We start from the raw sequence: 24,492 nt of genomic DNA on the forward strand, positions 1-24,492 counted from the left end.
ACTCTGTATGACAGTCTCTAGATCCATCCACGTCTCAACAAATGACCCAATTTCGTTCCTTTTTATGGCTGAGTAATATTCCATTGTATATGTGTACCACATCTTCTTTATCCATTCGTCTGTCGATGGGCATTTAGGTTGCTTCCATGACCTGGCTATTGTAAATAGTGCTGCAGTGAACATTGGGGTACATGTGTCTTTTTGAATTATGGTTTTCTCTGGGTATATGCCCAGTAGTGGGATTGCTGGGTCATATGGTAATTCTATTTTTAGTTTTTTAAGGAACCTCCATACTGTCGTCCATAGTGGCTGTATCAATTTACACTCCCACCAAGAGTGCAGGAGGGTACCCTTTTGTCCACACCCTCTCCAGCATTTGTTGTTCGTAGATTTTCTGATGATGCCCATTCTTACTGGTGTGAGGTGATACCTCACTGTAGTTTTGATTTGCATTTCTCTAATGATGTTGAGCATCTTTTCATGTGCTTCTTGGCCATCTGTATATCTTCTTTGGAGAAATGTCTATTTAGGTCTTCTGCCCATTTTTGGATTGGGTTGTTTGTTTTTTAATATTGAGCTGCATGAGTTGTTTATATATTTTGGAGATTAATCCTTTGTCCGTTGATTCATTTGCAAATATTTTCTCCTGTTCTGAGGGTTGTCTTTTCGTCTTGTTTGTAGTTTCCTTTGCTTTGCAAAAGCTTTGAAGTTTCATTAGGTCCCATTTGTTTATTTTTGTTTTTATTTCCATTACTCTAGGAGGTGGATCAAAAAAGATCTTGCTGTGATTTATGTCAAAGAGTGTTCTTCCTATGTTTTCCTCTAAGAGTTTTATAGTGTCCGGTCTTACATTTAGGTCTCGAATCCATTTTGAGTTTATTTTTGTGTATGGCGTTAGGGAGTGTTCTAATTTCATTCTTTTACATGTAGCTGTCCAGTTTTCCCAGCACCACTTATTGAAGAGACTGTCTTTTCTCCATTGTATATCCTTGCCTCCTTTGTCATAGATTAGTTGACTATAGGTGCGTGGGTTTATCTCTGGGCTTTCTATCCTGTTGCATTGATCTATATGTCTGTTTTTGTGCCAGTACCATATTGTCTTGATTATTGTAGCTTTGTAGTATAGTCTGAAGTCAGGGAGTCTGATTCCTCCAGCTCCATTTTTTTCCCTCAAGACTGCTCTGGCTATTTGGGATCTTTTGTGTCTCCATACAAATTTTAAGATTTTTTGTTCTAGTTCTGTAAAAAATGCCACTGGTAATTTGATAGGGATTACGTTGAATCTGTAGATTGCTTTGGGTAGTATAGTCATTTTCACAATATTGATTCTTCCAGTCCAGGAACATGGTATCTCTCTCCATCTGTTTGTGTCATCTTTGATTTCTTTCATCAGTGTCTTATAGTTTTCTGAGTACAGGTACAGGTCTTTTGTCTCCCTAGGTAGGTTTATTAGTAGGTATTTTATTCTTTTTGTTGCAGTGGTGAATGGGATTGTTTCCTTAATTTCTCTTTCTGATCTTTTGTTATTAGTGTATAGGAATGCAAGAGATTTCTGGGCATTAATTTTGTATCCTGCAACTTTACCAAATTCATTGATTAGCTCTAGTAGTTTTCTGGTGGCATCTTTAGGATTCTCTATGTATAGTATCATGTCATCTGCAAATAGTGACAGTTTTACTTCTTCTTTTCCAATTTGTATTCCTTTTATTTCTTTTTCTTCTCTGATTGCCGTGGCTAGGACTTCCAAAACTATGGTGAATAATAGTGGTGAGAGTGGACATCCTTGTTTTGTTCGTGATCTTAGAGGAAATGCTTTTCAGTTTTTCACCATTGAGAATGATGTTTGCTGTGGGTTTGTCATATATGGCCTTTATTACGTTGAGGTAGGTTCCCTCTATGCCCACTTTCTGGAGAGTTTTTATCATAAATGGGTGTTGAATTTTGTCAAAAGCTTTTTCTGCATCTATTGAGATGATCATATGGTTTTAATTCTTCAGTTTATTAATATGATGTATCACATCGATTGATTTGCATATATTGAAGAATCCTTGCATCCCTGCGATAAATCCCACTTGATCATGGTGTATGATCCTTTTAATGTGTTGTTGGATTCTGTTTGCTAGTATTTTGTTGAGGATTTTTACATCTATATTCATCAGTGATACTGGTCTGTAATTTTCTTTTTTTATAGTATCTTTGTTTGGTTTTGGTATCAGGGTGATGGTGGCCTCATAGAATGAGTTTGGGAGAGTTCCTTCCTCTGCAATTTTTTGGAAGAGTTTGAGAAGGATGGGTGTTAGCTCTTCTCTAAATGTTTGATAGAATTCACCTGTGAAGCCATCTGGTCCTGGACTTTTGTTTGTTGGAAGATTTTTAATCACAGTTTCAATTTCATTACTTGTGATTGGTCTGTTCATATTTTCTATATCTTCCTGGTTCAGTCTTGGAAGATTATACCTTTCTAAGAATTTGTCCATTTCTTCCAGGTTGTCCATTTTATTGGCATTGAGTTGCTTGTAGTAGTCTCTTTTAATGCTTTATATTTCTGTGGTGTCTGTTGTAACTTCTTTTTCATTTTTAATTTTATTGATTTGAGTCCTCTCCCTCTTTTTCTTGATGAGTCTGGCTAAAGGTTTATCAGTTTTGTTTATCTTCTCAAAGAACCAGCTTTTAGTTTTATTGATCTTTGCTATTGTTTTCTTTGTTTCTATTTCATTTATTTCTGCTCTGATCTTTATGATTTCTTTCCTTCTACTAACTTTGGGTTTTGTTTGTTCTTCTTTCTCAAGTTCCTTTAGGTGTAAGGTTAGATTGTTTATTTGAGATTTTTCTTGTTTCTTGAGGTAGGCTTGTATAGCTATAAACTTCCCTCTTAGAACTGCTTTTGCTGCGTCCCATAGGTTTTGGATCATCGTGTTTTCATTGTCATTTGTCTCTAGGTATTTTTTGATTTCCTCTTTGATTTCTTCAGTGATCTCTTGGTTATTTAGTAACGTATTGTTTAACCTCCATGTGTTGTGTTTTTTACGTTTTTTTCCCTGTAATGGATTTCTAATCTCATAGCATTGTGGTCAGAAAAGATGCTTGATATGATTTCAGTTTTCTTAAATTTACTGAAGCTTGATTTATGACCCAAGATGTGACACTTGATTTATGACCCAACATTCTCTATCCTGGAGAATGTTCCGTGCGCACTTGAGAAGAAAGTGTAATCTGCTGTTTTGGGATGGAATGTCCTATAAATATCAATTAAATCTATCTGGTCTGTTGTGTCATTTAAAGCTTGTGTTTCCTTATTAATTTTCTGTTTGGATGATCCGTCCATTGGTGTAAGTGAGGTGTTAAAGTCCCCCACTGTTACTGTGTTACTGTCGATTTCCTCTTTTATAGCTGTTAACAGTTGCCTTATGTGTTGAGGTGCTCCTATGTTGGGTGCATATATAATTATAATTGTCCTATCTTCTTCTTGGATTGATCCCTTGATCATTATGTAGTGTCCTTCCTTGTCTCTTGTAACATTCTTTATTTTAAAGTCTATTTTATCTGATACGAGTATTGCTACTCCAGGTTTCTTTTGATTTCCATTTGCATGGAATATCTTTTTCCATCCCCTCACTTTCAGTCTGTGTGTGTCCCTAGGTCTGAAGTGGGTCTCTTGTAGACAGCACATATATGAGTCCTGTTTTTGTATCCATTCAGCAAGCCTGTGTCTTTTGGTTGGAGCATTTAATCCATTCACGTTTAAGGTAATTATTGATATGTATGTTCCTGTGACCATTTTCTTAATTGTTTTGGGTTTGTTTTTGTAGGTCCTTTTCTTCTCTTGTGTTTCCCACTTAGAGAAGTTCCTTTAGCATTTGTTGTAGAGCTGGTTTGGTGGTGCTGAATTCTCTTAGCTTTTGCTTGTCTGTAAAGCTTTTGATTTCTCTGTCGAATCTGAATGAAATCATTGCTGGGTAGAGTCATCTTGGTTGTAGGTTCTTCCCGTTTATCACTTTAAATATATCATGGCACTCCCTTCTGGCTTGTAGAGTTTCTGCTGAGAAATCAGCTGTTAACCTTATGGGAGTTCCCTTGTATGTTATTTGTCATTTTTCCCTTGTTGCTTTCAGTAGTTTTCCCTTGTCTTTAATTTTTGTCAATTTGATTACTTCGTGTCTCGGCGTGTTTCTCCTTGGGTTTATCTTGCCTGGGACTCTGCGCTTCCTGGACTTGGGTGGCTATTTCCTTTCCCACGTTAGGGAAGTTTTCAGCTATAATCTCTTCAAATATTTTCTTGCATCCTTTCTCTCTCTCTTCTCCTTCTGGGACCCCTGTAATGTGAATGTTGTTGCATTTAATGTTGTCCCAGAGGTCACTTAGGCTGTCTTCATTCTTTTTTCTTTATTCTGTTCTGCGGCAGTGAATTCCACCATTCTGTCTTCCAGGTCACTTATCTGTTCTTCTGCCTCAGTTATTCTGCTATTGATTCCTTCAAGTGTATTCTTCATTTTAGTTATTGTATTGTTCATCTCTGTTTGTTTGTTCTTAATTCTTCTAGGTGTTTGTTCTTTAATTCTTCTAGGTCTTTGTTAAACTTCTCTTGCATCTGCTAGATCTTTGCCTCCATTCTTTGTCCGAGGTCCTGGATCATCTTCACTGTCATTATTCTGAATTCTTTTTCTGGAAGGTTGCCTATCTCCACTTTATTTAGTTGTTTTTCTGGGGTTTAATCTTGTTCCTTCATGTGGTACAAAGTCCTCTCCTTTTCATTTTGTCTGTCCTACTGTGAATGTGGTTTTCCTTCCACAGGCTGCAGAATTGTAGTTCTTCTTGCTTCTGCTGTCTGCCCTCTACCTACTTCTTTTTAGTCAATTCTTGAGAATTTACTCCCTTTTATTTTTATTTTAAAAAGTACAGTAAAATTAGCTTTTTTTCCTAATTATGTGAAACATTCATGCTGTGTGGGGAAAAAAATTGAGGCAATGCAGAAAAGTATAGGAAGAAATTAAAATCACCTAAAATTCTACCACTCTGAGATCATCAGTTTTGAAGCTCATCCCTTTAGCTAGCCTAATGCATGAATACCCACAGAGTTAAATGATAGTTTTATCATGGATCCCTTATCTCACCCCTGCTCCCCCAGGAAACCTCCTGGTCAGACCCAGATGACCAGAATTCAGTCTTGTGTTAATCTTTTTGTATCTTTCTCCATGCTCGTGTTTACTATCTGGACCTTTTCAGTGCATATATGTACATGCATGTATATGTATATTGGTACTTTTCTCATTCTTTTTCATTAAATCCAGTCATAATGTCTATGTTTCCTGCATCTTGTTTTTCTCAGTTTCTGTTACATATTTATATTACCTCTCAAGCCAAGTATAACTCCCAAGTTTCAACTATAGTCGTAACCCATTTTTAATAGACTGTAGTATTTCAGCTCAGTTTTATTCAGCCAGTGGTAGATTTTAGCCTATTCTACTCTGAGGTCTATTGGCATCTGTAGGAAACCTATGCTACCTTTAAAACCCATGTCTAAAACCTCTGGTAGGAAAAGCATATTTTGTTGTAGGACATATCAAATCAAAGATACTGTTTATGGTAGCAAGTGGTAAGGAAGCATTTGTATCATGGACTCTGGATGAGACGTGCCTCCTGGGAGAAGAGGCAGCCCTAAGCCAGTGGTCAGGATTGGGTTTAGAATCTAGACTTACACTGCCCACAGGCTTTGAAATTCCCAGCCTGAGAAATGAGCACAAAATTGGCCTTGGGCTGTTGACACTTCTCAGGTAATTAGTAAAAGAAAAAGCAAAAGTGCCCTGGAGGAAGGGAAAGAATCAAGTATTTATCTTTCAGTTCTTTCATCAGTTGTATCGCAGCATAATTAAGCATTAGAACCCAACTAATAAGTGAAGAAATGAAGCAGAGATGATAGAATTAGGCTAGAGGCTGGCAGACTTTTTCTATAAAGGTCCAGTTATTAAATAATATGTTCAGGATTTCCCTGGTGGCGCAGTGGTTAAGAATCCGCCTGGTAATGCAGGGGAAATGGGTTCGAGCCCTGGTCCAGAAAGGTCCCACATGCCACGAAGCACATAAGCCTGTGAGCCGCAACTACTGAGCCTGCGCTCTAGAGCCCGTGAACCACAACTACTGAAGCCTGCATGCCTAGAGCCCATGTTCCACAGCAAGAGAAGCCACAGCAATGAGAACCCTGCACACCGCAACAAAGCGTAGCCCCCACTCACCGCATCTAGAGAAAGCCTGCGCATAGCAACGAAGACCCAACGCAGCCAAAAAGAAATTAATTAATTTTAAAAAATATTGATATGTTTGGTTTTTACAGGCCATACGGTCTCTGTAGCAACTGCTGAACTCACAAATGGGCATAGTTGTGTTCTAATAAAACTTTGTTTAAAAAGCAGACAGTGAGCCATAGTTTGCTGACCGATGCATTAGGCCAACAGTTTGAGCCCAACAGTTGTTGTTTTCACTTGTTAGCTTTAATAATTCTAGAGAGTTTATGAAACACAACCCATATCACTTGTCGTCTTCTAGTATAGATTCTTGCTAAGTTCTTACGGGATTTCAAATCCTAAATTTATAGCTCCTGTACTGATTCTAAATGGATTATTTGGTGGGTGGGTATGTCTTTAGGATATGTAGATTTGGTGTTCCACTTCTTAGTTATATCTAAGTTATATCAGTTATATCAGCAATATCACTTACAATCATAAATAAACTAATATTGGTCTCCTGAAGTTTTAATGTTAGAGAATAATGTAATATATTCAAATTCTCATAACTTTAAAATAGTCATGTCTGATTACTATTAGAATAAAAGTAAAAATTTAAATTATGAAATATGACTGACTTATAATGAGTTTACATATTTTAAGGCATTGCATTTATAAATTTAAGTAGAACGTACTTCTCAAAATATATTCAAGACAGATGTGAGATATTTCAGAAGGTAACTTCTAAAGCGTCATTTAGTGATTGCTAAATCTGCACACATACATCATTTAGTAATTGCTTCAAGTCTTCTGTCTATCCATGGTTTTGTCCCCACCCCGTGCGGTTGTCAGCAGTTAAAAAACTTACTGATAATATATATTGAAAGATTGCTTTATCGGAAAGGTAAATATAGGTTGACAGACTTTATATTTTTCTTCCCACTACCTGTAGGAAGTATTTGAAAAGGAGCAGTCCATCTGTGCTGCAGAGGAACAGCCAGCAGAAGATGGGGTAAAAACTTCAGTTTTCCTATCTATCTTTCCTGGTGAAAGAACTGTTTTGTTTAGTTCTCTGATTGATTTATATTGCTGTGGGAGACTAATTCACTTTACTACAACATTTATTAGTTTAGCCATTTCCATCTAAAATTTACTATGACTTCCAAATGAAACTAGTGCTACAACTTCTGAGTGTGCATGTGTGTTGTGATTTACAGCAGGGTGATACTAACAAGAACAGAACAAAAGGAGGATGGCAACAGAAGAGTAAAGGACCCAAGAAAACAGCTAAATCAAAAAAAAAGAAACCTTTAAAAAAAAAACCTACACCTGTGCCCTTATCACAACCAAAGCAACAGAAACAAAAGCAGGCTAACGGAGTCGTTGGGAGCGTAAGTTTATTATCTTATGTAAAGATTATTGTTACTATCATCTTTATTGAGGTCTAACATACACTAAAATGTTCAAATCTTATGTGTATAGCTCCTGAAGTTTTACAGTTGTGTGTACCCATTATACCCAGATCAAGATATAAAACCTTACCAGCACCCTAAAAGGCTCTCTTGTACCCTTCTCAGTCAGTGACCCCTCCATCCACCCCCCACGGCCTTCCCCACTGTTCTCACTGTTAGGACCATAGATTAGTTTTGCCTATTCTTAAAATTCCTATAAGTGGAATTGTTTGGCTGCTTTCATTCAACATAGTGTCTTTGACATTCATCTGTACAGTGTGTAGCAGCAGCTGTGTGTGTGTTTGTGTGTGTGTGTGTGAGAGAGAGAGAGAGAGAGAGAGATATTCCATTATATGAATATACCACAATTTATCTGTTCTGTGATTGGTGGACATTATGGGTTTTTCTGGTTTTTGCCTATTCTTAATAAAGGTGTTCTGCTTTTGTACATGTCATTTTGTGGACATTCATTTTTCTTGGGTATGAACCTAGCAGTGGAATTGCTGGGTCATAAAATAGGTGTATGTTTAACTTGTTGAAAGAGCCCATTTTCTAAAGTTTTACCATTTTTTGGTCCTACCAGCAAAATATGAGTCCTGTTCCACATCCTCACCAATACCTGGTTTTACCATTCTTTTTTATTGAAGCCACTGTGATGGATCTGTGGTGGTATCTGTGTGTGTGGGTGTGGGTGTGTGTGTGTGTTTTTCCTGTGTGGTTTTATTTATGTTCACCTGATGACTAATGATTTTGAGCACCTTTTCACATACATACTGGCCATTTGGATATCCTCTTTTATTTTGGGGTTGTTTTTCTTCTTATGGATTTGTAGGATTCCTTTATGTATTCTGGATATGAGTCCCTTTTAGCTCTTTTAATGGAGCTTTTGATGGTTCTTAATTTTAATAAAGTCTGTTTCATCAGTCTTTATGGTTAGTGCTTTTGTGTCCTGTTAGAGACATCTTTGCCTATCCCAAGGACACAAGGAACGGAAGATATTTTTGTTTTCTTCTGTGAGTATTATTATTTTACTTGTTAAATTTAGCTCTGTGTTATATCTTAAATTTTTGTGAATAGTGTGAGATTGGGATTATGGACTGCTTATTTTAGCACCATTTATTGGAAAGATCGTTCTTTCCTCTCTGAATTGCAATAGTGATTTGTTGTAAAAAAGTTACTGTAAGTGTATATCCGCAAATCTGTTTATGGACTTTCTAGTCCATTGCATTGATTATTTGTCTCTTCTTGTGCCAGTACCACACTGTCTTAATTATTGTGGCTTTATTTTAAGTCTTAAAATATGGTCATGTAAGTCCTCAAACTCTTATCTTACTTCTTCAAAATTGTCTTGACTATTTTAGGTCCTTTGCATTTCCAGCTAAAATTTTAGAATAAGCTTGAGAATTTCCACCCAAAAAAAGCTGCTGGAATTTAGATTGGTATTGTGTTTACTCTGTGATTCAATATGGGAAGAATTCACAGGTTAACAGTATTGACTCTTTTTATTCATAATTATGCTTTATCTTTATTAACTGGATCTTTCTTAATTTTTCTCAGCAGTGTTTTGTGATTTCCATTGGCAGAGGATATGACACATCTTTCATTAGATTTACTCCTGTGTGTTTGATCCTTTCTAGTGCTATTGCAAATAACATTAAAAAAATTTCATTCTTCAGTGTTTATTGCTGGTGTATAGAAGTGTAGTTGCCTTCTAAATATTTGCCTTATATCAAGGATTCTTGATGAATTGACAGTAATTCTAACTATTTGTGGATATTTAAAGAAAAAGATTTTCTACATACACAATCATGCCATCTGGGAATAAAGACAGCTTTACTTTAATCTTTATGCGGTTTCTTCCTTTCTGCCTTACTGTACTGGCTAGAACTTTCAGTGTAATGTTGATTAGAAGTAGAAGTGACGATGGTAGTCACCCTTTTCTTATTGTTGATCTCATGGAGAAAGCAAACATTATTTCACCACTAAGTATGAGGTTAGGTATAGGGTTTTTGTAGATATTCTTTATCAAGTTAAGGATGTGTTCCCTCTATTCCCAGTTTGGTTTTTTATCATGAGATGATTGTATGATATTTCTCCTTTCTGCTAATATGACTAATTATACTGATGAATTAAAAAATTTTAAACTATCCTTGTATTCCTGGAACAAATCTCATTTGCTCATAACATAATATTTTTTAAATATTTATCTGGATTTAGTAATATTTTGTTTAGGATTCCTGCATCTATTTTTATGAGAGAAAGTTGGTTTGTCATTCTTCTTTCTTGTAATATTCTTGCGAGGTTTTGGATCATGTTTATGCTGGCCTCATTAAACAAGTTAGGGATTATTCTCTCTTTCTTTTTCCTGGAAAGGTGTATAAGATTGGGTTGTTTGTTATTTGAAAGAGTTACCTAGAGAAGCCATATGGGCTTGGAGTTTGAAAAAGGATTTAATTGTAGAGTCCATTTATTTAACATATTCCACTTTTTTTCTTATATCAGTTTTAGTAAATTGTGTTTTTCAAGGACTTTGTCCATTTCCTCTAAGTTGTCAAATTTATTGACAAAGTTATTCATAATATCCTTATTTTTCATGTCTTTTGGATCTGTAGTTATGTCTCTTTTATTCCTAATATTGGTAATCTGTATTGTCTCTTTTTTTCTTCGATCAGTCTTGCCTAATAAAATCTATCAATTTTATTAATCTTTTTAAAGAACCAGTGTTTGGTTTTGTTTGGGTTTCCCTTTTGCATATCTGCTTTCTCTTTAATTGATTTCTGATCTGTATTATTCACTCCTACTTTCTTTGCATTTAATTTGCTATTCTTTTTCTTGCTTCTTGAAACGGACTAGTAAGTATTTTGTCTGGGACAGTGACTTTCCTTACTACATTATACTCCTTATTGAAGATGATATTAAATTCCTAAAGCAGTACTATAAACTTCTCATTTCTCCTTCTCAAATAAAATATATTGTATAATTGGTGTTTGTGAAAGATGAGCCATCTTAGCCATTGTGGTAGTATATTTTGCAAATAGAAATAAAATATTTTTGTTTTACAAACTATGAAGACTGAATAAAATAACTGACAAAAAGACAAATAAGCCAAATGTTAAAAGTCTTCAGTCTGACTCCCACATATTTATACATAAAAATGTTTATAATTCCCTAAAATTCTGCATGAATAGTGAAATTGTAATCTTGAGCCCGTTTAATTATAATGACAGTAAATTAGTTTCAGGGACTCAGAATGGTATATTCATTGAGATATTCAGAGCTTTTGTGGTTGCTTTTTCCTTTTAGGAAGCTGCAGTAAAGGAAGATGAAGAAGAAGTTTCTGACAAAGGCAGTGACTCTGAGGAAGAAGAAACCAATAGAGACTCTCAAAGTGAAAAAGATGATGGTAGTGACAGAGACTCTGATAGAGAGCAAGATGAAAAACAAAACAAGGATGATGAAGCAGTAAGACTTATAGGTTTAAATAATTGGAATTATACCTCTGATGATAGTTTTGGTTTCTGTTGTTGTTTTTCCTTTGCTTGCTTACTTTTTTTGCTTGTCTTAAGCAATACCAGTATATTTTATAATCTTATATTACTTTTACAGAATGTTTTTGAGGGATGGTAGTTGTAATTATAAAGAAAAATTATTTCTAACAAGATTGGAAATCCTAATTTTCTTAAATCTTAAATTGTTAGATGGGGTAGGACCTGGGTCTGAGGTGAAGTCAGTTTGTTCTCTTAAGGCAATTTTCTGTGTTATCTGGAAATATGAGTAAGGAAAGGTGGATTATGAAATAGGTAGCATTTACTTGGAAGAGGATCTCAAAAGTTCCAGGAAATGTTTAGGGTGAAGAAACATTACTGTGGGCTGTAACGTCAAGAAGTTGGTTAAGGTAAAATCTAACATTTACGGAATGCCACCTCGTTTCAAGAGGTATATAAGACATTAAGGAAAGGGCTGTCACTAAGGAATTAAGATTGTGAGGGTAAAGGGAATAGAAAAAAAATCTCATGGCATGGCATTAAGTTGCACATGATTTATGAAAAGGCTGTAGAAAAGAATATTTGGTGGACAAATAACGGTCCTTAGAGGCTCACTGTAAATGAACTGTAACCTGATCAGCCATTTTCTTTATGTTTGTGGTGTTCTTGACTGGACCATTGATCTAAAAGTAACCCTTGTGGTTTAGGAATTTAAAAGAGATTCCCTGAAGAGCCTCTGAAGCAAAAGCAGAGGCCAAAAAAAGGAAAAAGTAAAAGGGCAAAGGATAAAGGTATATAGAAATAATGTACTTGCCCTTGGGAATGGTGGGAGAAAAATAAGGATGACTGTTTTTAGCAGTTGCTGGCCCTTGAGTGTTTTTGTACTTTGAGAATTAAGTTGATTGCCAGGAAATTAAAACCTATCAAAGAAATTATTCCCCCACCCTTGTTTTGAGAAAGAGTTGACATATTTCTTTCTGGCTGTATTAGGGTTAGTAGAAGTGACTAGGTTAGTAGGGTTTTGATAAACTAGTTTCTTCAGATGACCAAAAAATACATTCATTCAATTGACAAATAATTATACAAATAACAAATAATTACTCATTATCTGTCACACTGCAAGCGCGGTGTTAGATGATAGGAATGCAAAGCTAAATGTGCAATAGTTTCTGCCCTTGAATGATAGTAGCCTAATGGAGAAGGCAGACTTGTAAGTAAGCACTATAGTACCAAAGAGACTATGCACGTTGTGCAAGGGGCAGTGATGGCACAAAGGAAGGAGTGATCAACTCAGCTCTGGGGTAGAGGACGATTTGTGGGACTCAGGAACTCACACTTTAGACTTTAGCTGCTCCTGAAAGAATAACGAGTAGGAATTTGCCAGGTAGAGAAAAAAGAAAACAAAAATCCAAACAGGGTTTAGGAGGAGTGAAATAGCTGGTGAGGTCAGAGAAGTCTAGGTGGTTGGAAACGACTAGAAGAAAAAGTGCAGGGAGGAAAACAGTGACAGGAGACTGGAGAGACAGGTCCAGGTCAGGTCATGATTGGCTGTGTAGTTCATACTAGATGGGTTAGAGTTGATTTATGAAAAGAAGCATTGTAAGTCTGGGGCAGGGAAATGATCAGATTTGTGGAACTGAACTCAGTAGTAGTTAGTGTTGTCAGGAATAACATCTGGAAGAAGATGGACACCCCTCAAAATGATTGAAAACATGCTTGATTTCAAATATTTAATTTTCACTTTACAGGAGTGGCAAGAATTACAACAAAGTATACAGCGAAAGGAGCGAGCTCTACTGGAAACCAAATCAAAGATAACACACCCTGTTTATAGTCTTTACTTTCCTGAGGTGAGTTATACACAGCCTAGTGTTTTCCTTATTCTATTCAGATATTTCTTAGTTGCTTTTTCTCTCTCTGTAGTGTGTATTGGCTCAAATATGCTGAATGTGGTCTATTCTTGATAGGCCACATTTTTGAAGCCTATATTTCAACATAAATCATTTTTGGTGAATGTGTTGTTTAAAAGGAGGGTTGTTAACTTTTTAAGTACTTCTGTCTTTTCTGCGCCCAGATTACTGAGAGTTGTGCTTAATGATGATTTTTCATTAGCAGTTCAGGCAGTCCTAGTCGGGCAAACGCATATTTTGCCTATGACTATGTGGCTGTTGTGAATCTCACACTTCGGTCATGTTTTAAATAGGATGAAAATGTCCTTAAATTTTCCCCATGGGTTTTCTCTGAGGGTTCTCTACTGGCCACCTGTAGCCACTAGACTTGCTCTGATAATTGCCCTGGTCCATGGGAAGAGGCAAGCCCATGGCTGAGGGACCCGCTAAGTTCAGTAGTAGCCAAGCCCCAAGCTCAGGACAGATCATTGCAGTGCTGTTTGTTCCCTTGTGCTTGTTTACTTTGTGACTGTGGCCTGTTCAACTTTTGATCTCTTTGATACGCTATGTTGTTTGTCTTTCAAATGAATTTGGGATCTGCTTGACGTATTGCATTTGTGGATGATTTTGTCTGTGGCTAGAGATCAAGGACTGGTTGCCTCTTAGTTTAGCGAAGCTGTTCCCGTAGACTGCCTTGCAGCTTTGCCACAGAACCTTGTGCTTACCACTCATGTTTGGCAGGTGATTTCATGTATAAATCTGCTTTCTGCTCTAGAACATCAATCTCTAGTTGCTGGGGGCTGCTGAAGGCAAATTCCTAAGTGATTTGGCTCTCCTAATAATAAATGAGTGGCTCTGCACAGACTTTTGTTTTGACTTGGAGAGAAGTCAGCCCAGGATTCCATCTTACTGTGTACACTGATCTTCTGGCATGTCCTGAGCTATAGCCCATCTGTTGGGGCATTTTGCCCATTGCAGTGTCGTCTGCCAACACCAAAGCTCCTGAAAGCAAGCGAATAAATTCCACTCATTGATTGGTTTTAAAAGTACCATGGGATGCTGTAAGCTGCATAAGTTGTACCCTTATAATAGACAGCTTCATTTTAGACCATGCTTAGTTAATAAGCAAAGCATTCATTTACTCCCTTAGAACATTTTAGCAGTGAAAATGCCTTCTTGTAATTTCATCTACATGGTAAATATCTCAAAGTGCCATTTATCAGATAAACTTTATTTAGGATTTTCCTAACATCTACCTGTCTACCTTCCCATGTACCTACCTAACCACCATACTACCCACTTAAATTACTTAAAGTTTTATGTTAATAATTGACTTACATGTTAATTGCAGCTCATGTTTATTTAATAAGTTAAGAATGGTTGGGAATCTCACACAACAGAAACAGTTTTGTTTAAAGTACAAATAACTCATGGTAGAACATCTTTTCCACTTTTCACCATGTGCATCAAGAGAGCGTAGGTGCAGTGCCGTAGATTGATAGTCACTAGCTTCTTTTTTTTTTTTTTACACAACAGATCTGCTCTTTTTTTTTTTTTTTTAATCTTAAATTTTCTTTTATTTATTTAGGCTGCATTGGGTCTTTCTTGCTGTACGCGGGCTTTCTCTAGTTGCGGCGAGCGGGGACTACTCTTCATTGAGATGCACGGGCTTCTCATTGCCATGGCTTCTCTTGTTGAGGAAAACGAGCTCTAGACATGCAGGCTTCAGTAGTTGTGACACGCGGGCTCAGTAGTTGTGGCTCGTGGGCTCTAGAGTGCAGGCTCAGTAGTTGTGGCACACAGGCTTAGTTGCTCCACCACATGTGGGATTTTCCCGGACCAGGGCTCAAACCTGTGTCCCCTGCACTGGCAGGTGGATTCTTAACCACTGTGCCACCAGGGAAGTCCCAGATAGTCACTAGCTTCTTAATAAATAGTATTCTTGAATGAATCTCATTTTAATCAAATAGCGTGGGTAGGGGGTAGAGGGTGGGAGGCATTCTCTAAGTGGAGATAAAGAATAAATGCATATTTTGAATATACCCCTCTGCTTCTCATATTAATATATGTTCTGGTAATGAAATGTCAGACCACTTAAATAGTAGAGATGTTTACCTCATTTCATTAATAATCATAACTTTTAAAATTATTATTGATATATAGTTGAAATACAACATCACGTTAGTTTCAGGTATACCATATAGTGATTTGACATTTGCATACATTATGAAATGGTTGCCACAATAAGTCTAGTAACCATCTGTTCCCATACAGAGTTATTACAATATTATTGATCATATTCCTTATGCTGTATATTACATCCCCATGGCTTATTTATTTTATAACTGGAGGTTTGTACTTCTTAATCTCCTTCACTTATTTCTCCCCCTACCCCCACCCCTCTGGCAACTACCTGTTTGTTCTCTATGTCTGTGAGTCTGTTTTCATTTTGTTTTGTTTTTTAGATTCTACAAATAAGTGAGATCATATGGTATTCGTCTTTCTCTCACTTTACTTAACATGATATCCTCTAGGTCCATCCACATTGTTTCAAATGTCAAGATTTCGATTCTTTTTTATGGCTAAGTAATATTCTGTTGTATATATGTACCACATCTTCTTTGTCCATTCATCCATCAATGGACACTTCAGTTGCTTCCATATCTTGACTACTGTAAATAATGATGTGGTGAATTGCTGTGTAATTGCGTTAATTGCTTTTCAAATTAGCAACTTTGTTTTCTTGGGGTAAATTGCCAGAAGTGAAATTGCTGAATCATATGGTAGTTGTATTTTTAATTTTTTGAGGATCCTCCATACTGTTTTCCATAGTGGCTATATAAATGTAACTGTAATTTTATTGTGCTCTGTGTCCTAGGCAGTTTTACAGATATTTTACTTGTATTATCTCGGTTTATGTTCACAACACAGCGTGAGGTAGGCATTCATCACTTAACAGAGAAAAAAGTGAGGTTTAGAGAAGTGAAATAATCAGGTCTGGATGGCTTTAAAACAGGCATTGGCAAACTACTGCCTACAGACAAATCTGCCTCCCAGCCTGTAAATGAAGTTTTATTGGAACAGAGTCACACTCATTCTTTTTGCAATACAGTGGCAGAGTTGAGTAGTTGCAGCAGAGACTCTGGCTCACAAAGGCCAGATGTTTATACAGTTGGCCCTCGGTATCTGTGGGTTCTGCATCTGCAAATACGGAGGGCCAACCGTACCATGACACTTTATGTAAGAGACTTGAGCATCTATGAATTTTGGTATCCTGGAGGTGGGGTGGTCCTGGAACCAATCTCCTGTGGGGTACAACTGTACTCCATTTTGAGTCTGTTATGTTTTACACATTTTGTGTGTTCAAAACACACATAGACGAACATATATATACACATATACCTATTGTGGTAGTCTTAACCCTTGGGTTAAGCAGAAGTTGGGTTAATCATGCACTTGTGATCTGTTATTCTGCTTATTAATGTTGCAGTGCCTTGTAGTTTAAGGCATTTAAACAAAAACTTTTAGCTGAACTTAGTGTAGCATTTTTAGAAAGATAATAAAACAAATTTTAATGTCTTAGGATTGAAATGCAATAGAAAGTGCAAGTGATTTTGGCTTAGAAGCATAAACATTCTTCCTACGAAACTATTTTCAGTAAAAAGTCATTTTTTTAACCTTCTTTTGGATAATTGAGACTTTAGAATAGTCTATTGTTGTTTTGGTTGATTATTTGGAATATCCTAGAGTTTATTTTTAGCTACAAAACATTTTTTTTTAAAGCCATTTTAGAAAGATATTGTCTCTATCCAGTTCTTAAACAGTGGATGCGAAGCAGATGACTGTTTAGTTACTGACCTGTGCTGTAATACAGTGATGGTTGCTGGGCACACTGAAGTTTGGTACTTCCAGACTAGTCTTCTAATTTTTGTTTTAATAGATTTTTGTCTCCTGTCAGTGCTCTCTGCTACCATTGTGCATTCTGGTGGCAATTTTTTTACCCAGCTCTTTTTCTGTTCCTAATCTTTTATGAAGTCAACTAAAAATGCTGAGCTTATTAAAATCATGTGCAGTAAAAGGTATAAACAGGCTCTTAGAATCTGAGATGCTCTCTTATGAGTAATGTGTTTTAATATATTGATTTCTGATATTGTTGCGCAAGTCCCTTCCACTCCTACTTTCTGGCTTTTGCTTATTACTAGGTAACATTACTAAGATTATTTGCTAAATGATATTGTAATAGTTCATACTGTTTTCTTTTTTAGCATATCTTTTGTCATTTACAATTAATCAGGGATTTTTAATACAGAGGTTCATCAATAGCGTTTAAGGGGCCATTTGAAACACCAAAATTACATACAAAAGTGTTGTGGAGAGCAGATCTACAAATGGTTAAGAACAATTTATTCATTCAGTAAATATTTATTGACATCTATTTTGTATCAGGCACTGAGTCTGTGCTGGGGATACAGCAACGAATAAAACAAGGAAAATACAGTTGGCCTTCTGCATCTGTGGGTTTTGCATCTGTGGATTTGACCAACTGTGGATTGAAAATGTTAGGGGGGTACATTCCAGAAAGTTCCAAAAGGCAAAACTTGAATTTGCTGGGTACTGGCATAGCATTTACATTGTATTAGATATTATAAGTAATCTAGAGATGAAACAAATCATATGCAAATACGACACCAGTTTATATAAAGGATGTGAGCATTCATGGATTTTGGTGTCCACATTGTGGGTGTGGGGGGGGCGTGTCTGGAACAAGTTCCCCTCAGGTACCAAGGGATAACCATACTGCTAAAATGAGACAAGGCAAAATTGTATTTCTCCAGTTCTTTTTGGTTATTTATACTCTTTTTTTCTTTGCAGGAAAAACAAGAATGGTGGTGGCTTTATATCGCAGATAGGAAGGAACAAACGTTAATATCTATGCCATACCATGTGTGCACACTAAAAGATATGGAAGAGGTAATTATCCAACAACATCATTTAAGTATAGAAAACAGTATAGAAATCAGTTTATCGTTTGGCTTATTACATTTTATTTAAGACACATTTTATAACTATTCTCTGACATCTTTTTGAAGAGAGCTCATTGGAAATTTATAAAGTACTGAACTACAACTTGGTAGTCTTCTAAAACCTTGTTCTCAACTTATTTTGGGGAGTTTTCACTGTTACTATCTCAGGACACATGCCTTACCTTATCTCCAGAATTTAATTATGTTTTACAAAAATTTATGATTTTTATCCTCTTTGGGTTAGTGCTCAGATATATACCTTTTGTCTTAAAAAACAAATATAAGAACTGGTGATTCGTGTTTTAGAGTGGAATTTTTTATTACATTGCATGGTCCACTGTCAGTGACATCACTAATATAGCTTTGTGATGAACATATTTTGCCTTGGATTTTCTTGTTTTTCTTCTTGATTTTTTATGTTATTTTTCTAGGAAGAAGGTTCTGTCTACCTGGACTTGGTGGACAAGAGCAAGGCTTTGAATTTCAAGATCTATGATGATGATTTTTAATCCAAAACGTTTTTTCCCACCTTTCTAACCAAGTAGTACATGTATGAAGTAGTTTCTTGTTTATTTGACACTTAGAGTTGGTACCAACTTAAGGGTATTTCTTTGACAGAGTAATTTTAACATTTTTTTAAATTTAAATTTTACCTATTTTTGAATGGATAATACGTTCACCTAGTTAATAGTTCAGAAGATATACAAAAGTGCACACACTGAAATATCTTGTATCCCTGTCTCTCAGTCACCCATTCCACTTCCTGGAGACCATCAGTGTTATCAAAATTTTATCTGTTCTTCATGTGGTATTGTAAATTACAAGCAAATATGTAGGTGTATTCTCTCCAGTTTTGCACAAAAGGTAGCATATACCATGTTCTGCACCTTACCTTTTTCTCTTAGTGACATAACTTGGAATTTGCACCAAGTTATGGTGCAAATTAATTTCTGTATTAATTTTTGTTAGTACAGAAAAAGCTTCCTCATTTGTTTTTACAGCTGCATGATATTCTTTTGTGTGGGAGTTAGTTTATTCAGCACTCAGCTGTTGGTGGACTTACAAGATGTTTCTTGTCTTTTGCTGCAGTGAATAACCTCATGTCATTTTGCACATGTGCAAACATATCTATAGGATAAATTCATAGAGGTAGAATTAATGAATCAGAGGCCCTGCATATTTGTAATTTTGATATTGCTAAATGTTTATTTCTCCATAGGGAGAATGAATGTTCAAGTGTGCCCATTGCCTCTCAGTGTGTGAGACATATAAAAACGTGGCATGCACGTTATGCCCCCATAGACCCTTCATCTATGAGTTTTGACCTCTTTCTTTTTTATTTTTTCATGCCATTGACATTTTTGAAGAGTCCAGGCAAGGTATTTTATAGAATATCCCTTAATCTGAATTTGTCTTATTGGTTACTCAGGCTTATATTCTTCTCAAGTATTTTTGGCAAAAATACTGCGTAGGTGATGTAATAACCTTCTTAGTGCATCACATCAGGGGCACATTATATCAGTTTGCCTGATATTGGTGATATTATGGTTGATCATTTAGTTAAGGCTTTTCTCTGTTGTAAAAAGTATGTCTTCCTCCAATCTGCAGGGTGATACTTGGACACTATGTGAATACCCTGTTCTCCAACAGTCTTTAACCCACTCATTTTAGTATACGTTGATGATTCTTGCCTGAATCAATTTTTACTATGCTGGTTGTATTCAGTGTAGTTTTAATTTTATATTTCTCTTAAGAGGGAAACTGTACATCTTTCAGTGTGTTTGAGTCATATTTCTTTGTGTGTGTGTTTGTGACCATTGTTCATTTTTGTTGGGTTATTGGTCTTTTAAATTGGTTTTGGGAACTTTTTTTGTTTAAATATTATGAAATCAGCCCTTTGTGATGTGTATTGCAGATATTTCTCCCCAGTTTGTTTTACTATTGTGGCTGTTTTTATCAAGCAAAAATAGAAATATTTACTCATTTGTTTATCCATTGGTTTATTTGGGTGTTTGATGGTGTCATTTAGTAGTTTTTTTCTTTTATGATTTCTAGGTTTGATGTTACAGTTAGAGGGGCCAAACTTTGAGATTAATTTAAAAAAAAGTTCTCCCATGATGTTTTCTAACTTGTTTGTTTTAATGGCAAATTTTAATATATAATCTTGCCAACAAAATCTGGATTTTGGAAAGTGGAGGCAGATTACCAGAACATCTAAATGTCATCATAAAAATGTATTCTTCCTTTGTCCAAGTGGAATAGAAACTTCTAAGAGTTCGTAAATTTTTGTATTTGAAGTTCATTAGTATATGATAGGAAATAACGTATCTTTTTGACCTGGTAAGGCATTGGACATCTGTAAAGAAAATAATGTATTTCTCCCGTGTGTTTCTCCTTTACTCTAACACTACTGCCACACTCTACACTTCTGATACCAGTTTGTGGGCTTTTCCCCACACCAAGCAATTCGCTGTGACACCAGCTGAGTGTCCTGTAGTTTAGCTCAGTGCTGACACTGTCTCCCTGGATATCTACCTCAGGTTAAGGGTTCAGTCCCACAAGACTGCTGTTCCCCCACTCCCCACCTTTAGATGCCAGTCACAAGTCCCAGGTTGTCACCTATACTCTGACCAACTGGCTGTAAATCGTGGTTCCCGTGATCCCCCTCCTTGGGTTCAGTAATTTGCTAGAATGGCTCACAGAACTCAGGGAAACATATTTACCAGTTTATTATGAAAATAGTATGATAAAGGATATAGATGAATATCCAGATGGAAGAAGTACCTAGGGCCAGGGTATGTGGGAAGGGGCATGGAGCTTCCATGCTCTTTCTGAGCAGTCCACTCTCCCAGCACTTGCACATGTTCACCAACTCGGAAGCTCCCTGAACCCCTACTTTGGGGATTTTTATGGAGGCTTTATCACAAAGGCATAATTGATCATTAGCTCAGTTTCCAGCCCTTCTCTGGAGAATGGGGGCATGGGACTAAAAGTTCTAAGCCTCTAATCATGGTTTGGGCTTTCTGGTGACCAGTCCTCATCTAGGAGCCCACCAAGAGCCACCTCATTAGAAGAGAACTCATTCTTATCCAGGAAACGCCAAGGGATTTATAAGCTCAGTGTCAGGAACCAGAGTCAAAGACCAAATATTAGAACAAAAGATGCTCCTTGTGCTCTTATCACTTAGGAAATTACAGGGGTTTGAGGAGCTCTGTGCGTGGAACTGAGGGCAGAGGCCAATAATATATATTTTCTATTATCTCACAACATTTGTCGTAGAAATAAGAAAATTTGGCAAGAACTGTTTCCTCTCTGGTGAAGTGTGTTTTAGTCCATTTCATTTATTTTACTTTTATACCCAACTTCATTCAAGTTGTGAAGATGTGATGGTCAACATAGAACTTGGTTGCTTTAAATATGCTTTCTTGAATTGTGGAGATAGAAATTAACCCCATCAATTCTGCCTCTTTTTGTTTTCTTTTTGTATAGTATATATATGACATAAACATCATATATGTATGTATTTGTTGTTGTTAGAACTTTTGTAACATTTATTAGGACCTCCTGTGTCATCTGAGTAAACCCTAGCTATTAAATACTCTAGTCTAAATATTTAGGAGTGAGCTGTTGTTTCTTCCACTCCTCAAAATACAGATTTTAAGTGCTGATTTTATATTCTAGGTAGAACTGAAGTTTCCTGCACCAGGAAAGCCTGGAAATTATCAATATACAGTGTTTCTAAGATCAGACTCCTATATGGGTTTGGATCAGATTAAACCATTGAAGGTAAGAATAATGACTATGCAGTAAATATGGTTGTCTATTTGAATAAGTGCTTAATATACTGGGGAAGATTTTCTAGTTTTGAAATGTAGAATAATAGAAAAAGAGGTCATCTCATACTTTTAGGTAATATACTTGATGGACTACTCTTTCAATAATAAACTTAAGTTGTATTAACGGAGTATAATGATTTAGAACCTTGAGTATAACTTACGTGATACATTTTAATGTGCTGTAATATGCTCTTACTTTACAGGGCCTCACCAAATGGGTTCTGTTTTCTTTAAAAAGCACATGTGTTTTCCCACAGATTCCATTGTAGTGTTTGTTGATTTCCAAAACTAATTTGTTTTTGATCATTTTAGAGTATACATTTGTGTATCATTTGAAGCACACTCCCATCAGTGTTTACCATTTCACTTGAGCTTTTTATAAGAGGCATGCTATTGTGTTAGAGAGACTGTGCTGAAGAAGTATTGTTGCACTCTATACTGGAGACCTAAGAGAAGGGAGCCAGCAAAGACATACCTTTTTTTCCCCCACGAGAATACTGTATTTCTTTCCATTGGCTGTAGAATGTTACTTCATGCGTCTGGAGGCTGCAAATACCTCTTTGGAAGTCACACTTGAGTTTTTCTTCATCAGCAGAAGACTTATTAAGACATTACTCAGTGTTCTCGCTCAAGAATAACAATTATTCATCTTCCATGTCACAGAATAAATAGTATAAGCTCCTAAAATCAAACTATCAAACTACATTAGAAATTTAACTATACTTACATGTTAGTCGATTCACCTTTTTATTTCTGGGATGAATATCTGTTCTAAATCTGTTAAATTTAGAGTTAAAAGCATAAAATCTATCTCTTTATAATTGCTGCAGTCAAAGAAAACCTTTTCTTTACCAGGTATTTCTCCCATTATTCCTCCCCAAGTTTCTGAAGTCTACATTTAATTCTTTTTTATAGTTGGAAGTTCATGAGGCTAAGCCTGTGCCAGAAAATCACCCACAGTGGGATACAGCAGTAGAGGGGGATGAAGACCAGGAGGACAGCGAGGGCTTTGAAGATAGCTTTGAGGAAGAGGAAGAAGAGGAGGAAGATGATGACTAAGCAGTACTATGAATGGACCACAACATTTGCACATATTTGCAAATTTTTGCTGTTTTGGAAGTGTGTAATAAACCAGAAACAGTGCAGAACTGATGTTGAGGGAGGTGTTAGTTCTTTACTAGAAATGGGTGCATAATATAACTAGGCAGTGGTGGTGCCTTGGTACAGTCTGAAAAATGCTTAAGGCTTGTGAAAGCCTTTCAAGTATGGGCTGGTGCATTTATTTCATCTGAAAATGATAATAAACCCTTTGTTATAACTGTCCAGAAGTGTGGGCTATGTATTATCTGATCATTTGTGGTCCCAGTGAAAGTAAAGGTACATGAAAAACAATCTATAAATGAGCGACTTTTCTTTGTTTAGCTTTAGTTTTAACAAACGTTAAAGTATGATAAACACCACAAATGTTTTAAGTAACATCTGCTCAAGTTTTAATCTCTTGGTAAGCTCTATTATTCATTTATTGACATTTTGCAGTGATACAAGAGTATTTATAACAGCTCCATTCATAGCTTTAAACATTTTATTTTTGCCTATCTTGGTCGTAAGTTGGCATTCTGTCACATTCCACATAATATAGAGGGCTACGTTTTGGGATTTTCCTTTTCTTAATTGCCCAGAGTTATCAGATTATAAAAATGGCTTTTAATGGCTTAAAACATTTTTAAGCCTCTATTTTAGCAGATCAATACAGGATCTAATTCTTTTTATAAGCTATAGATCTAAAAATGATTGTGGGACCATATGTTCTCTGATATTGGTGACTTACGTTATTAAACCTTTTTTAAAAGGTTCATTATAAAAGCTGAAATACATTCTTAGCTTTTAATCTACCTGACTCTATCAGAAGCCTTTTAAGGAAAAATATAACATGCAAACGAGGCATTTTTTTGTATTCATTTTGGACTCCTGTCAATAAAATAGAAATTTGACTCACTTTACGTTTGTAATGGTGTGTCTTTTTACTCCCAGAAAGGGATATGATAGGATAACTCATTCTTTTATTTTTCAACTAAAAATTTAATAATAATGTACATGACTGCTGAAGTGATTGCTATTTCTGTATACTATAGAAAAACCCATGATTGGGAGGAATTTCCCCCTCACACTCCCACACTGTACAACCTGGAAGGGTAGTGCGTATAAAGAGCAGAAATGTGTACATGATGAGTTATTGAGGTATTAGTATTACTAGATACGGAGGAAGCGTAAGTCTCTATTATAGGACTGATTGTAGTAATCCTCTCCTATCTAAATCTCCACAGACCAAAGTACTCTTGGAATACTAATTTGTGACCTTGTTTACTTAGAAGGTTGCCACTTTCCATGCAGAATTACCACTGGTGTTTTGTAACTGCAGTAGTTGGAAATAAAATTTGAAACTTAACCAAAAACATGAATGGGGTTTTTTTTGGTTCTAAATTTAGGTTGGTTCTAAATCCTATAATATGGTCAAACAGTTTTTTCACTGGAACCTCCATCACCTATTTTTCTTTTAAAGGTGTTAGTGAGACCTTTCCTTGGGAAGCA

The 24,492-nt window shown here is 36.1% G+C and overlaps 1 protein-coding gene across 1 annotated transcript in view; it reads left to right on the forward strand.

Annotated features, from left to right (window-relative positions):
- The window catches only part of SEC63 (SEC63 homolog, protein translocation regulator), an 82,271-nt gene extending 58,368 nt beyond the window's left edge, over window positions 1-23,903 (forward strand). Inside the window, exons 15-21 of the mRNA XM_057527935.1 lie at window positions 7,171-7,230; window positions 7,436-7,609; window positions 10,973-11,131; window positions 12,903-13,004; window positions 17,916-18,014; window positions 21,749-21,853; window positions 22,819-23,903. Of these exons, the coding sequence (XP_057383918.1) occupies window positions 7,171-7,230; window positions 7,436-7,609; window positions 10,973-11,131; window positions 12,903-13,004; window positions 17,916-18,014; window positions 21,749-21,853; window positions 22,819-22,962 (843 nt within the window). The 3' untranslated portion in view covers window positions 22,963-23,903. The remainder of the gene's footprint in view (window positions 1-7,170; window positions 7,231-7,435; window positions 7,610-10,972; window positions 11,132-12,902; window positions 13,005-17,915; window positions 18,015-21,748; window positions 21,854-22,818) is intronic.
- The last annotated feature ends 589 nt before the right edge of the window (window positions 23,904-24,492 follow it).

Source organism: Balaenoptera acutorostrata, chromosome 14, assembly GCF_949987535.1.
Source record: "Balaenoptera acutorostrata chromosome 14, mBalAcu1.1, whole genome shotgun sequence".
In the NCBI taxonomy this organism is placed as follows: Eukaryota; Metazoa; Chordata; class Mammalia; order Artiodactyla; family Balaenopteridae; genus Balaenoptera; species Balaenoptera acutorostrata.